This window comes from Zeus faber, assembly GCF_960531495.2.
Source record: "Zeus faber genome assembly, chromosome: 12".
Classification (NCBI taxonomy): domain Eukaryota; kingdom Metazoa; phylum Chordata; class Actinopteri; order Zeiformes; family Zeidae; genus Zeus; species Zeus faber.
Genome location: NC_137196.1, coordinates 7,951,669 through 7,967,869, shown reverse-complemented (window position 1 = coordinate 7,967,869; position 16,201 = coordinate 7,951,669). Strand labels below are relative to the sequence as shown.

General features: G+C 41.8%; 1 protein-coding gene across 1 annotated transcript in view; it reads right to left on the bottom strand.

Moving 5' to 3' along the window:
* Nucleotides 1–16,201, bottom strand: part of ak5 (adenylate kinase 5) — a 54,316-nt gene that overhangs the window by 27,723 nt on the left and 10,392 nt on the right. The window contains exons 6-7 of the mRNA XM_080010838.1: nucleotides 9,683–9,874; nucleotides 715–805 (exon numbers count right to left, since the gene is read on the bottom strand). Coding sequence (XP_079866964.1) covers nucleotides 715–805; nucleotides 9,683–9,874 — 283 coding nt within the window. The remainder of the gene's footprint in view (nucleotides 1–714; nucleotides 806–9,682; nucleotides 9,875–16,201) is intronic.

Here is a 16,201-nt window from a genome sequence, read left to right as displayed (position 1 = left end):
ACCAGGCAGTCCGACCGGCCAAAGCAGCGCTCCAACTTGGCCCGGCATCTTTTATCGGTTGCTATGGCGACTCGAGCACTCATCAGGGGCGCTAGCAACATTTCCCTCTGTTAGCGCTGTTACTTTGAACGCTTCTGATTGCACTCTACTTGTCTCCCGCACACCTGTGTCTCCGCTGTGATCCTGTTCTCTAAGGACACATGTGAGCTGTTGTAATGGGTATTTCAATGTGGATAATAGCATCTAAATTACCCCACAAACCATTGCAACATATTGCATCATCGGCAAGAACTATTTTACACGGCCAGCATGAACAATCCGCACTGAGGCATTAATTGCTTAAATGAGGATCCAAATTCACTGCGAGCGTCTTTTAGCTTGAGCAGGCAGATATTTCCTGTGAAAAAAAAAACCCCCAGATCTTGTCAAAAGTCGGTTCTTGAAAAGGCTTTTTCCTTAAATCTTGGCAGGTCTGTGATTTCAGCGATGTGCGAATCCACCGGCAAAGATCACATGCATGCACGCACACACGCACAGAAGCGCACACACACATACAGACACACAGACACACACACACACACACACACACACACAATTTACCCTCGGCATTGCACTAGGGATGAAGACAATTCCACAAAGGAGCAAAATAGGAACAAAATGTAGCGTGATCTCTCCAGGCCTTCCATGAACTCACCAGGCCTTCCATGAACTCACCAGCAACAGGTTCTTTGGAGGGGAACAGCTTGCTGTCCAAAGTCATGCTGATGTCGCCGAAGACCTCCTCCTCATCACGGTCAGCGTCCAGCTAGACGGAGGGGGAAGAGGAGATCTATGAAGCAGGTTCAAATTTCTAATCCAATTAAATAAACCTCTCACAGCGACTGACAGGATACTTTCCCAACGCAGGTGAAGAACGCTCTCTCCAGCCACTCTTGTCTTTCATTTCCTTGCATGGGCATTTTTTGACATTTCATATTTTAGTCAGTATCTCCTTTTAGTCTGAGAGTTGTCTTGTGAAAGCAATGGCAGTTGATGCAGAGCAGACACAGAATGAACTGATAAAAGTCAGCGGGATGAAAATTTAATAAAAAAGAATACAAAGAATAATAAAGAAAGGAAAAAAAATACACTAAAAATACAATTAAAAAAGGTTTTAGATATATGTTGAGGTGCAGTCAAATGTGCTTCAAGACTTCCATATTTCTTTACATTTTGAAGCTGAATTTAAAAGCCATATGTTGCCCTTTAAACATATGGCAAGCAAAATGAATGTCAACATCTGGCCTCAAACCCACAATAACTCAACCCCCCGAAAGGTAGCCAACACGACAGTACATTCCCCTACACTGAGTGACAAAAGTGAGACCCGAGGAGGTCATTTCATATTCCACGCACACACCGAAACGATCTCCAAAACCAGATTAATCAGTTTGGCTTCCTTCTCACTTAGGCTCTTTCACACCCTGCAAATGCCTGTCATCGACACGCACCCTCCCCAAATACATTTGGACAGCTCAATTTTTTTTCCTACTTTCTCCCGAATCCCCCTGTGTTCACACCCATTTTAGCAGGGTTGGTGGGTTGGTGTAAAAAAAAATTGTTGAAAAAAAAACAAAAAAACAAAAAACAAAAAAAAACAGGGGCAAATACCTATATATGGTCCACAAAAATAAATAAAAATAAAATAAACACAGCTGGTATTACTTATAGACTCAACCTCGTACATGACAAACAGCCAAGTTTCTCACTTGACAATCTAAGTGTCGGGGTTGGGGGTGAAAGTGGGGTCAGGTGGGCATGTGTTGAGCCCAACACCACCACCCACTCCGTCACCAGCACCAGCACCCCTTCCACTTGCTTTTCTTCCCGCCAGTTACTGTGGCAACAAGCTATAAAAAGGGACGGCCGTATGACTGATAAGAGTTGCGCAGGAGTCCCTCGAGCCTGGGGGAGGCTGAGAGTCTACCTGTTGAAAGGTGGTGGTGGGTGGGTAGGTGGGTGGTGGTGGTGGTAGTGGGGGATGGGATCAATGTGAGTTTTCCCTGAAGTGGAGAGAGTGTGTGTGTGTGTGTGTGTGTGTGTGTGTGTGTGTGTGTGTGTGTGTGTGTGTGTGGCGGAGAGGGGGTTGGGGGAGGTTGTCGCTGTGTAACCCGTTCAGAAATGAGCAACCGCGGCTTTGATGTAAAGGTTGTCGCCAAGGACAACGTAGTGGTTCTTCATGATTTTGGGGGGAAAATTCGATTTGTCTTTGGCAATCTGTTTGAATCCCGTATCGGCCCATACTGGAGGACATGTTGCTTAATAGGTTTAAATTTGGCACCATGAGCTAAATGGTCACAGTTTAAAATACAGGCCATAATTCCTAACTAGCTGTTAATGTCATTATACTGTACCATATAATTACACTATACTAGTGGACTAGTAATTATATATATTATATATATGTATAAATATTTATACCTATGTAACATACATAATAACAATGCATGTTAACAGCCTTAAACTAACTACTTAAACAGAAGGGAGGGGGGTGTTCACTGTAAGGTGGCCAGTCCTTTCTTGCGGCAGGTATTTCGCATGGCTGCCTTTATTTTCTGCTTCTCAAATTCAGTTGATCGATGATATGCTTTGAGGTCAAGGGGAGAAAGATGAAAATGAAGAAGTAAGCACCAGCATGTCCCAGGTTTAGGTATTTAAGTTTTAAATATAGTAGTTTAAGTATTTAAAAACTGCTTGATTTTCTAAACTTGCGAAGAAATTTCATAAAATCTTGTATGTGTGTTTGTATGTGGGCAGTAAAATTGTGGGAATGGGCAGAAATTTAAAGCCAAGGAAAAATGTATTTTATTTAATAATTGAATATATATTTTTTTACTCCAAACAATGCAGAATATGTCTATATATATATATATATATATATATATGTATATATACAGTCTCTAAGTTACCAAAAAGAAAACACTGGGTTTTTGCAGAAAGGTGCACGTAATTTTGCCAAATTACAACCTCTTGTAAACATTGCAGAGATGAGGAGTTGCATGAATTATAACACAAAATCACAGTTTCCTGGAGGGAGTCCTGTGCTGACCAAACCTATAAATAACAACAAAAAGTAATTGTTCATAAAAAAAAGGTAAATAATCTGATTTCAGTCTCTGAAGAGCTACAGGTATGCCCATGCAGCGTGTGTACTGGATTGTACAGTAAAGTACGGTCCCTGCAGCACCTTGACTGGCGGCTTCATAAGGAGAGCCCTGTCCGTGGTGCTGATCCTGTCGCTGTCCTCGGTGCTGCACGGATCCAATGCAGCTCTGCGTCCTCTCACTCTGTGGGCTGCTTCTGTCCGTCAGAAAGTATGACCTCAAGACAAGTTTCCCACGTGCTTTAATAGTTGGAAAAATTTGCCGCCCAAAAGCATCTCATTTGTTTTGTATCACATGCATGAGTTGTTTACACAGCGGGCAAAACGATAAAAAAAAAGGCACCCCAAAATTTCTGGGGCAACAAATCACAAAGCAGAACGATCAAAAGTGCACAATTACCTTTTTTATCTTTGCGGCATCTAGGGCCAAGAGGGGACAGTTGAATATTTGGAGCTCAGGAATTTCCACTATTAGATTGAAACGACTAGGCGACATCCATTGAGGACACAGCAAACAATTATCTCCATCACTGCTGCAATTTCCTATTTTCCAAACACTCCCTTCAGTAAATGAATGTGTGTGAGTCTGCGTGTGAGTGTGTGTGGGTGAGCGTGAATGAGTGTGTTTATGTAAGCCATAGAGTAGGTCTTCGTCATAAATTTCCCAGGAATCCAAAATGTCAGGCATAGCATAGCTTAGCATAAAAAGTTATTCTTTGTTACTTGGGCAATGTGACATATGTCACAAATGGCACCCGACTATTTAACCCAGCGATTAAAAAAAATGATTGGATTAATTAATTGGATAAAGCGAAGACTTGGGAGACATCCATCGATCGCTGTGTCATTCCAATTAATTTTTGGCAATTTGGGGCAAATTACTCATCGTGATTGCTCATTCCGAGCTATGCATTCCACTGGTGGACCTGACAGAGGAGATTAAAGCATTACTTTCACGGCAACTTTTTTTTTCAACCAAGGAAGAATCAATTCAACTGTACGGAAGGTTGTATTCATTAGTAAAAACACACTTAGTCTCATCTCCTGGACAAATTGCATTTGAAAAACAAGTCGCTCATACTATTGTATTCGTATTTCCCTGACCATCTATGGCCTTGGTCAAATAACACGTGGTCGGGTTATCATATTTCCTCATAATTTGCGTTTCCTCATAACTGTGGCTAAATATTTTGAGAGAGTTGTTTGGGTTGAGAATTGAGATCAAACATTTTCACAAAAAGCAGTTAAAAAGATATGTTGAGGACTCTGAGGTGTTGAACAGATGGAAATTCCTAAAAAAGAGAAAACATGAAATTGAATCGACCATTTGCGGGATGAATAAGATCAATAGCTCGCAACTTTGTCGTAACGACTTTATCCCTTAATGGCTTCGGGTCTTAATCTGGCCTCTTTCCCTGTCAGTGGGATTTACACCCATTTAAACAGCACTTTATGATCTTTGTTCTGAAGCGGGCATCCGTTTATTAATCACACATTATCTTCTTCAAACACAACGCGATTGTTGCTAATCTTCTGTGGTGTTAGAAGCCCACCAGAGTCAATAATGACTGGGAGCTGAAACGAAATTATGGAATTTACAGGCTATCCAAAAAATCCCCAAACTGTATCAATCGAGGTAATTGGGAAAAACACCTAAAAACATCTAAAAACAGCATATATTAATTCAATTGTTGACGCGTTTCACAGCTTAGGGCAAATTAGACATTATCCCCTTGCTAAACTGTAAGGAATCTTCACACCATTTAAAACTGGATCATTATTTTAGGCATGGGATTCAAACATCTCAACAGTACAAATTCAGTAAGGTACGGAAGCCCTGAAAGGTCACGTGTCAGAACATTTTATTTGCTCCGATTTCCTGCGATAAAGGGATTTATTTGTTTTCTCCAGATCTCAAGTTATTTTTGTCATTATCACGCTACAGCAGATGCTATTTTCGAGACATTCCTCGAGTTCTCAAAAAACAACAACTTGTTATCGCAAGACAATGGACAAAAATAACAAACCTTGGTTTTCCTGCAAAGTATGGCACATTTTGTGATCCACTGTGTCATAATATCACAAACCTGCGCCAATTTAGCTCATAGTTGGAAACAGACAAACCAACACAGAATGATATACAGAAATCCTGCCATGATTTTAAAAGCAATCATCTCGTGAAAATGATCTTATCATTAGTTTTGTAAGACTACATCCATTATGGCACGATAATGACAAAAAGAAAACTGGAGAAAACAAAGGAAAGCATCCCAGAAAATGATCACGGGAAAAACGGAGGAAATTGCATCGACAAGTCATCACCGCAGTGGCTCTCTGGTAAGAGTCTTGTTTAATTCACGGTTATGGAAAGAGATTTTGACAAAAATAGGAGTGCATTAAAGGGGCTGCGAAGATGTGCAAATGAAACAGTCGGTCTGCTGAAACTTATAATAAAGGGGACAGGTCTGGACCTTAAATCCAATTTAGTACCATAATAACAAAAGGGGCTTTTTTCAAGGTAGTCCAGTACTTACATTTTAGAGGATAAAATTCAAGTACTTCAAGCACCTCACGGGTCTGGTAAGAACCCTGCTGTATCTGTCCTATATAAAGCACTTAGAAATGAATTGAGCCTGGAGCCAATGCATACACTCAATCATTATCTGTGCTTTTTGCTTTGTCCATTCTTTTCTTGTTGGATTTTGAGTTATTATGTGTTATTATATTTGCATGTGATGGAATCATGAGTGCTGGGGTATCGAAGCCAGCTGTGTTGGCGCCATCGCAAAGAAATGTCACCAGACAATCAATCCCGGAACCCGCCCCCCCTGACTGCCCGTGGAGTCACCTGAAGTCAAGCGGTTCACAGAGGGTCACAACCTCTTAAACTTCTCCTTACTTTTGTTCTTACTGGGATAAAAAAACAACAACGTGGGATTTGTAGACCCTTGATTTTTGCGAGTGCCTCGGCTGTACTAGATGTTGAATACCGATCGCTGGTAAACTGTCAAAGTGATAAAAGGCACATGGGCTTCAGGGTCGGGTGCAAAAGAGCCGTGGTGGAAAAGAGAATTGTTTCAATCTCTCTCTGGTCCCTGAAGAGCGGGCTCTCAAAGCGCTGGTACTAAGCATGCGTTCCAAAAATAAAAGAAAAAGAAAAAAAATAAAATAAAAATCTCCATCCCACACCCCTCAAGAGAAAAAGACAAAGTCCTGCCTCTGAATTGAAGGTCAAAAATGATTTGAATTTTTAAAACTGTAAACACTGATGCAGCACCTACTTATAGTCAGAGATACATCGCGAAAGGGAACGATTTGTTCGTATGCAACAAACCTTTTAAATTACTCGGGAGTCAGGAGACACTCCGGCAAAAAAAGGGGGCGAGCGAATGAATCTTTGACTCCACAAATCCAAAATAATCAGTGGGTACAAATTTGAAGTCATTTGCAGTGGTATATGGGGTAATTCATATTGAATGTGACTGATTTACACTTTCACAGTCCACGAAAATAAACAATTTTGACAGAATGAAATTCTGAGATTTTAGAGAATATTCTATTCACACCTCAGACTCTGACTCTTGTTCATAGCTCAGTGGAAGTCTTCCTTTGTGCGCCGTGCATCAAAACCAACTGATTCGAATGATCAAAGAGTCTAACAAAACTTTTAACTGAGTGACTCGTCAATTACCGAAACCTCAAAAAAAAAGAAGAACCTTGCATCGCGACTAATAGTTCTCACTTTCAGCGTGACACTTGTTGGCGTTCTAACTAGAACGGATGAATTTGATGAATCGGTGCAACCTGGCAAAGAAACAGAAAAACTTCCTATCTTGTCGGGGTTTTACAGGGCTCCCTTGCAATGAAGACGTCTGTATGAATGCAGCAGACCAGCAGCTTTTTTTATTTTCTTATCAAGTCAAGATTTTCCTGCAAACGTTATAATCGGGGAGACATTTCATTTCTACCTATCGTCATGGATACTAACTAACAACGTGCTACGCTTGGTTGACCGTTGGTCTCCATCGACGTTGTTAAGTGTCTATTAAGCGGTCAGTGTGGAGTGGGTATAGAAAACATGCTAAAAGGAAACTATATTTTCTGCCCTTCATTAAAAACGAATGGTTGGAGGAAAGGAGTGAGATGCAGTGAAAAGGCTTCCTATGAACTGCACGAACCACAAAGAAACTGGAGCATTAGGCGTTAGACTCCAGCCTCCGCTATCGGAGCACTGGCTTTAAATGCCGTATCAAAATGTAAATAATTGATAGATGATTGATTCAAAGTTATCACGGGGCTTAGAATGAAAACAAATACATTTTACAGCGAGGCCATTTCTGACCATAATTTGCTATATATGACATGAGTCTGCCCAGGTATCGGATTTACAGTGTGAGAACGTTACGTGTGAGATGTGAGATTTGGGAGAGGTGAGACATCCCTGGGAACAGAAAATAACTTAAAATAACAGACAATGTGAGAGATAGCGAGAGCGAGAGAGAGAGCGGGAGAAAGGGTGCTTTGCGCTGAGAAAATCCTGAATTAATATGCTGATATCTTAATAACTCATAGGTGTATTCATTACTAATTCATGCAGGAGTCAACATATGAAAGACATACTGTATATGAATAGACAGTATGAGCATGCATACATTCATCTGAAATACTGAATAATCTTCATCCTCATTAGTGTATTTTAACAACACATGCGCATTAAATAGTTACATATTGCGTGAAATGAATGTGTACTTACAATTAAAGGATTTGTTATTTTCCTCTGTTCTAGCCATAAGGAGGAACAAAATGCACAGACATAGGTGGGGTGCCTTGCTAATAACGTGTTGTTTGGGTTGTCAGTTTTAACTTCACCCTGATGGAAACAAGCACTGCTGGTAGATGTGGAGAGCTGAAGCAATTATCTCACATCCTCGACAACCCTCCAACATCTAGACTCAAGACCTAACTTCCCTAACGGTGATACGACAATATACACTATATTGATGATATGAATTTAAGAGACCTTAGTCTGAATAAACCACAGACTTCTGTAAATTGTACTGGAGGAAGATGACCACGCACCAAATGGCTCTGCAACTGTCCACATACAAAATTTTGAATAGTGTTGAATGCAAGCAATCGCGTTTGTAAATTGCTGCTTATTCTAAATTATGTTTTCGATTTTAAAAATCCCTGTGTTCAGCGAATTAATAAATATCCTAATATATATTGTATACTGCCAAAATGCTTAAAACCATGAAGATATTATTTCTTCGCCTTAATACAACCATAAAAATGAAAGTTCATATTTTCTTCAATACTCACTACTAAATAATATATTATTTGGTATTAATCATTTAAATAATCTAAAACACTTCTTATGTACCCTGTATTTCCCTCAACGAATACATAAAAACTCCAGATGGATCGATAAACACCACTATCGTAGGAACAGCGGGGGCTTCCTCCCGTCTTAGACAAGCGGCCGAAGCAACGGGCTCACACCTAGCTGGGATCATCTGATCATCTGACAGCGCTCTGCACTGGAATGAGGAGTCTGGTCGCATTCAATTAACACTCCGCCTCCGCTCAAATGCTCAGCGACCGGCCTTTGAGGCTTGCAGAGGGTTCTGGAAAAGTATCCGGCCCGGTCAGCCTCCTCCAATCTGTCTGTTCGTTGAGGGAGAGCGCGTGTGTGTGCGTGTTAATGCGGGGATCTGTGAATGGGATATTTTTTCATATATATTATTATATATTTATAACACTGGTGCAGCACCTACAAATAGTTAGAGATAAAATGCAATATAAATCTAATTTTTATGACAAAGAAGGAAGCGGAAAGCCCTCACTGAAGCCTGGGCGTGTGCAGTAATGATCACAGCTACCTGGGTTCTGAGGAGCGTCTGGATCGGGCCGAGGACCCAACATTGGTGGGATTGTGTCAATGGAACTTTTGACCAGAAACAGGTGGGAAAGTAACTTTTGGAAGGACCATCAAATTCCGATCTATGCATTTTGACAGTAGTTGCATTAGAATTATCTGATTTTATTAATTTACATATACTGTCTATGTGACCCACCGCAGCAAAACCCGCTATCTCTAAATCATTTCTAAAATCACCAGCAGCAGCCAAATAAGTTGAAAAAAACCTTTCTTGAAGGAAAATTCGATTTTTCTAGATTTGTGTGCCTTTTTGTGTGCTTGTTTTTTTTTGTCTCTCAAAAAAAATCGAAAGCCACCAAATGTACCTAAAATATGCGGTGGGTCACATATGTTTGTCACCCCAAAATGGATATGAAAATATCCGAATCCATCCTGTTCATAATACATATACGATCTGTGTCACATGTGGGCAGTACAGCAGAACTGAGTCATTTCAGTTGGCGGTGTGAACGCAGCCTAATAGTTCTCACTTTCAGTGTGAAACTCGTGAGCATTCTGGCTGGAATTGATCCATTAGATGGATAAGTACAGCCTTGCAACTTTGATCTTGCAAGACAAGAGCTAATACACACATACCCACACACACAGATAAACCTTACTGTCATGATGAGCCCCCTCTCCTGGAAGTATTTGACCAGGGGGATGGTGTTCTGCTTGAAGTTGGTCAGGCGCCGCTCCGTGGCCTTGGGGTTGTCGTCGGGTCTCCCCTGCTGTTCGGCGCGCTTCTCCAGGCGCTCCTTCAAGCGGTGGTTGGCGCAGGCCAAGAACACCACCAGGTCAGGGGTGCAGATCTTTGGGGCGAGAGAGAGAGAGAGATAGAGAGAGAGAGGGGGAATTAAAATGGCTCAATTGGCGTTCATTGGCATTTCTCAGCTGAGAGCGGAAGCTGAGATGAAGGTGCCAAAAACACGAAAGGTGTCTTGACAGGAACAAAAGCTATGGAAGCGTGGAGATACAGTAAGATAAGATAAATGCATCAACTGGCGGCAGCAGTTGCAGTCAACAACAGCCCAATTTAAAAAAAGAGAACCAAACGAGAAATATAAATAAAATTTAAAAAAAAAAAATTAAAAAAAAGCACTTAATCAGTGATGAGCAGACACGCTTAGCATGGCTGCTTTAATCCTTCTGGAGTGGAGAAGACAAGTGAACCAGATTATGTGATATATAATTATCTGCTGTAACTATCACAGGTTCATCTGTTCCGGATGTAATTCACCACACACGTCTCTTATTCACACCACAGTGAGAAAAAAAAGAAAAGAAAAGTGATATTCATATAATTAGTTATTAGTTAGTTAGAGCCATCTGCACCTGTTCTATTCATTCTGGGTTTGTTCATTATATTCTGGCTGACTTGTATTAGGAATACAACAATGCCATGTGGCAAATGTAAGACCCGGCCAGAAAATGCGTTCTAGTTCAGTGTGATAAGGCCGAAAAAACCTACTTCTCTGTGCCAGAACACGCAAGCTTTTATTACAACCAGCAGCAACAGCGGCTGATCTCGGTGATAAGCCCCTTCCTCTTGTGTTGACAAAGGTGCTATTCGCTGAAATAGGAATAAAAGGAATGTTGGTGCGTTACGGGAACTCGTTTTCAGAGATTTACAAATAAGGCTTCATAAGGCGCGTTGTAAGGACAGGGGTCAAGGGACTTGTGGTGCCCAATCTTCAAATCACCACATGGAGTCAGCGGCCTCATTGAACTGGATGACGATACCACTTCTTGGCTAATGTCCCAATTGCCTGTGTAGCCCTACACGAACGAACGAAGGGACTTGTGTTGCTGTAGGCCCCGGTTACACCTGGCATTAAAATGCGTCTTGGTGACCCCATCACAAGCGGACAGGTGTGAACGCACACCTTGAAGGACCGCGTACTCAAGTGATCCAATAAGTAACCTTAGTCCCTTAGTTGTGTTAAGTAGGAAACTAACGAAAAATAAAAATACATCTACAGTAAAAACACAAGAAAACCGGCGCAGCGTCTTTCTCTGAGTAATGTTCACGTTTAAAATTTTCCATACAAGTAAGAAAATCAGGAAACGAAAAAAAAAATCTGTTCAGCCTGAACCCTGCACTGAGTATAGTACACACGGAACCAAAATATCAGTCTGCGTTGTTTTGATTTTGCCTGCGCACGCCAAGGTCTACGCATTTGGCCTTTGCAAACGGAAATGATGTTCATGTTTATTTGCATATAAAGCGGGGAATTGAGCTCAGACGGCAAGTGGTTACTCAGGACACATGTGACGACGCATTGTAATCCCAGGTGTGAACAGACCTGGCATCACTATTCTTGTAAAATACCTTTTACAAGTATAGTACCTGTACTTTAAAATCAGTCTTTATCAATTTATTTTACATCGTTTGAGTCTGGGCTCGACCGCTCATCACTCCCGGCCAGGTGTACAACAAATATATAGTAGCTATACAAGTTGTCTGACATAACTAGCTATGCATCATTATGTAGAAGCATAATTTGGTGCTTTTGGTAAGAGGGGACCTTTCGACCAGTCTTGTTGATAACATTATTATAAAAATGAGGTCAGAACACATGAAATGCAGTTCGGTTTTTGCCAAATGAGCTAAACTTGAACTTATCATCTTTTCTCTTCAGTGAATGGAGCCTTTGGTCTCTGGAATGAGCTTGGAGAGGCACTCTATCACTCCTCACCCTCTTTGCATTCTTGTTTTCCTACACAGTCGGCCTCATTAAGATGAGATACAAAGCAGCGACGTGAGGGACCTTCCCCGAGTATCTGCATTTGAACTGACGCACTCCTACACACCCAAAAATAGCATGAAAGAAGTCCTTTATTGACTTGCACTTTGGCGGCGGCGCCCCGGATTTGTATCCGGCTAATCAAAGTTTCCGTTGCTATGGCGACCCTAACTTTTGCCCCAGTTTTGTCAGGTGGCACGAAGCGGCTGTGTTTTTCCTGTCACCCTTGAGTAGGAACGCCACGGGCTGGGGGGTGGGTGGTGGGGTGTGGGTGTCAAATACTTGTTGAATAAAATGTCACCTTTCCCTTTCTTTCCTGTTCATACATTGATATGTTTCACAGGAAAATACTTTTTGTTTGACTTATTTTTGACTGAAAGAATTTGCATTGCATTGAATTGAATTGCGAGAGACAGAGAGCGAGAGGTTAATGATGGTGGAGATGCATCCTCCCACTCCGCATAAAACAACTGTCTAAGCACTTATTTACATTGCTCAGACAATAAACAAATAATAGTAACAACAAAGAAATTGACCAGTAATTGCATGAACTTACAATGAGGCTAAGGGGCGTCTGAACAGACTTTTAAAAAATGGTTGCAGCATATGAGGGCTCCAGACTAACTTTTCCACTCGCACTGGTGATCCCGACCGAAAGTTTTAGGAGGACCTGCACAAAATCTATATATATATATAATATATATATAAATTTTAAATACGTAAATAAAATAACTGTATAACTGATAAATGCTTTGGTAATAAATAGACAATTTACAGAAATCTCTTGAATTTTAAAGGAAAAAGTCACAAGTGAAGTAGTGCTTTAACAGAAAACTAAATAGTGCTTTTTTAAATACAGAAGCCAAATAATAAATTAACAAATGTAAATATAGAGTATTGTATGTGGTCGGTACATTACTGTTAGTGACAATCATGACGAGAGCCTCAGCTCTCCATCTCTATCACACACACACACACACACACACACACACACACACACACACACACACACACACACACACACACACACACACACACACACACACACACTTACACACACACAGACACACACACACACACTTACACAAGGGCTGTCAAATGATGGTTTCGATATTTGAATGTTATTTGAATTGTAAGAAAAAAAAAAGACGTTTGATTCCGAAAATTAACATTCAAAAAAAAAAGCAGTGCTTCAGCAGAAATGTATTATCTTTCATAAAAATGTTGGGTGCATACGTCCACATATATCGTCTCCGTGAATGTGAATGAGCTTTGTCTGTGCGCCGCTCTGCGCGCTCTATTTTTATCCACCAGCTGAGCGGGTGGAGGGACGGCTTAATGCTCATTAAATTAAAAAAGGGTTTAAAAAAACCAACAGATCAGTGTTGTGGAGGAGTGTTCTGTGCTCTGCCAGCAGCACATGGCCCGTACAGCCAACTGCGGCCCGGGCTTCACCGGGGGGGCAGCACGGAGGTTTGGTTAAAACAACTCGCTTAATTAGCCGTTTTGTTTTTTTTCTTTTACATATTTTTGGGGCCGCTTTATAAAATCTCACAACAAAGGATAAAGAGCGGAGAAGCAGAATGAAAGAACCGCGCAATAACAGCCCGAAAAGTTGGTCAAATTGGAACATTTTAAAATGTATGTTGTTGTCAGCCCTAACACACACACACACCAATTCTCATTCCCACCTAGTTTTTCACGATATATTATGATAAGTAAATAAGACAAAAAACAGTCTGCATATTTGCAACTTGCGCTGGTGCTCCTAGTTATAAACTTTTGTCTAAAAATAGTCGCAAAATGCGACTAAATGGTTGCAGTCTGGAGCCATGCATTTGAGAAAGTGCACCCCAACTGGCCACGTTCCATAATGCAGGTGTCACTTTTAGGAAAGGGCTACGTGTGTGTGTGTGTGTGTGTGTGTGTGTGTGTGTGTGAGAGAGAGAGAGAGAGAGAGAGATGGGGGAAGCTGGAGAATTGATGATAAATGAGAGTGGAGGTCAAGAAAGCCTGGCGGCAAGGATGAAAGAATAGTCTGGGTCGCTGGGGCAGTAGTGAAAGGTGCAGCGCTGCTCTGGAGGCCCGGAACGGGGTGGCGGGGGTGCTGCTAAATAGCACGTCTTAAGTCCTCCGCAGGTCCTGAGAGGATTTTCCAATGACCTAAAGCCCCCTGGTTCCTGGCTGGGGATCTCTTTAAAGAAGTACACCTTCCACTTAAGGCACTTAACTGTACACAGCTATCACTCCCTAGGGAGTATTATCCATTTAGCGGTGGAGTAGGGTGCCGTTCTGTGTATTATGACAACAGTTCATTTGCAAATACTGAATATTAGCCAATCTGAACTGTACATCCTAGGATCCCAGGAGCATCCCAAGTGACAAAGAAGCTCCACAGTATTACAGACGGGCGGGAAAGTGAGTGTGACTATCCGTCTCTGTCATCGTTGTCTCTGCTTTGCCCAGAGACAGACCTCCGAGCTTCAGCCTTTAGTCTCTGGCCGCGGTCCAGACGCCTGCAGCGTTATGCCCGCAGCTAAATCAACTTAATTGGCCCCCGATGTGGAGAAGGGTACCAGGAACCGTGTGACAGTAATGTGAAGTCAGCGCCGATAATGGGGGCCCCGCGGGTGGGGCGGGGAGGGTTGGGGCTACTCGGCAATAGACGACGACTCTCCTCCGAGAAAAATTCTTTAAGTCGGACCAAAATTTAAACCCTGATATTTTATAACTTAACTTATCGTGCATTTTGTCATCTCATCACTTTCAAAAGAGGTATTATAACTGTAGAAATTGGTGTTTCTATTTTCTGAAATTCCTCTGATCTTAGTCCATCTATCTTTGCCACACTCATGATGTCATCGGAGACACTCATTTGCATACAGCCAATCAGATAAAAGCGTCACACGAGGACGTCACAGCCCCACCAAAAAGCCGCGCCCACCGAGCCGGTTGAGCTGAGCTTGCTTTACGTGAAACTATCCAATTCTCACCTGTAGATACCGCTTGGGAGCAAGTCTGTACCTGTCACTCAAAGCTCGGCTAATGAATATTTATTTGGGCGAGATCACACCATCTCAGTTCTGGAGATGACTGAGAGTCGTTTTGGGATAAAACTATTTGAAAACCAAAGAGCTGGTGGTGGATTTCCGCAGACGCGGACACTCCCCCCCGTGAACATCCAGGGAATGGACATTGAGATAGTGGACTCTTACAAGTACCTGGGTGTTCACCTGAAACTGATCAAGAAGGCCAGCTCTGTCCTGGGGGGTCCCCTGGACCCAGTGCAGGTGGTGGGAGAAAGGAGGATGATGGCTGAGCTGTCATCCAGGATGGAGAACAAATCCCACCCCATGCATGAGACTCTGACGGCACTGGAGAGCTCCTTCAGCGATAGGCTGCCTCACCCAAAGTGTGGGAAGGAGTACAGTATTTTCTATATATTTTATATTGTATATGGTGCTTATCTTCTTACTTACTTTTAGTTACTACGACTCTTTATTGATGATCTCTATTTTGTTTTGTCACTTTTTGCTGCTGTAACTGTGCAAATTTCCCCGTTGTGGAACAAATAATCATTTATCTTTTCTTATCTTGTAGAAAACATGTTAATATTATGTTTTATATTATGTTATGTTTAATATTATGTTATTATGTTAATATTATGTCCCGCACCGTGGCTCGAGCTGTTTAACCCCTGACCACCCAGTGATATTTTAGTGGATTGGCAGCTGCTGCCGCCGCCGGCCAAGTGGGCTTATTAGCCTCGACATCCGAGGCCTCGCCACCAATGTTATTTCGTCTGTTCTCGCTGCCCCTCTGCACTTAAAAAAACGCTCCTTTAATAACCAGTTGTCAGTTAATTCGATTGTGAACCAGCTTGCCAGTCCAATCAAAAGTGCTGCTTTTATTTTTTTTATGTGGTTGCCAGGAGACAGCATGTGTTACAGTTTGCTTTTGTGCTTTCACTTCCAACAAATTTTCCTCAAGATATCATTCAAAAACCATTTGGCAACACAACCCTGGCAAAAGAGAACCCACAAAAAAAAACATGCAAGATGAGTTAATTCGTTGTCTATGTTGTTTCATTATTTTTTTTTCACCTGCATTTCTCTTTAACTCCCTCAGCTTAACCTCTGTCTGGCTGGGGACGCTGACGAAAGGTACATTTAATCGTTACCGATCTCCTTTGTGTGTGAAACTGCCAGCACCACTGATAATAACCATGGTAATAGCTCAGATGTCAACTGTATCAAAGAAACAGTGTGTGTGTGATTTTCACGCATGCACACAGGCGTGTGTGTGTGTGTGTGTGTGTGTGTGTGTGTGTGTGTGTGTGTGTGTGTGTGTGTGTCTGTTTGTGCGTGCGCACGAGTATCTGAAATATATTTA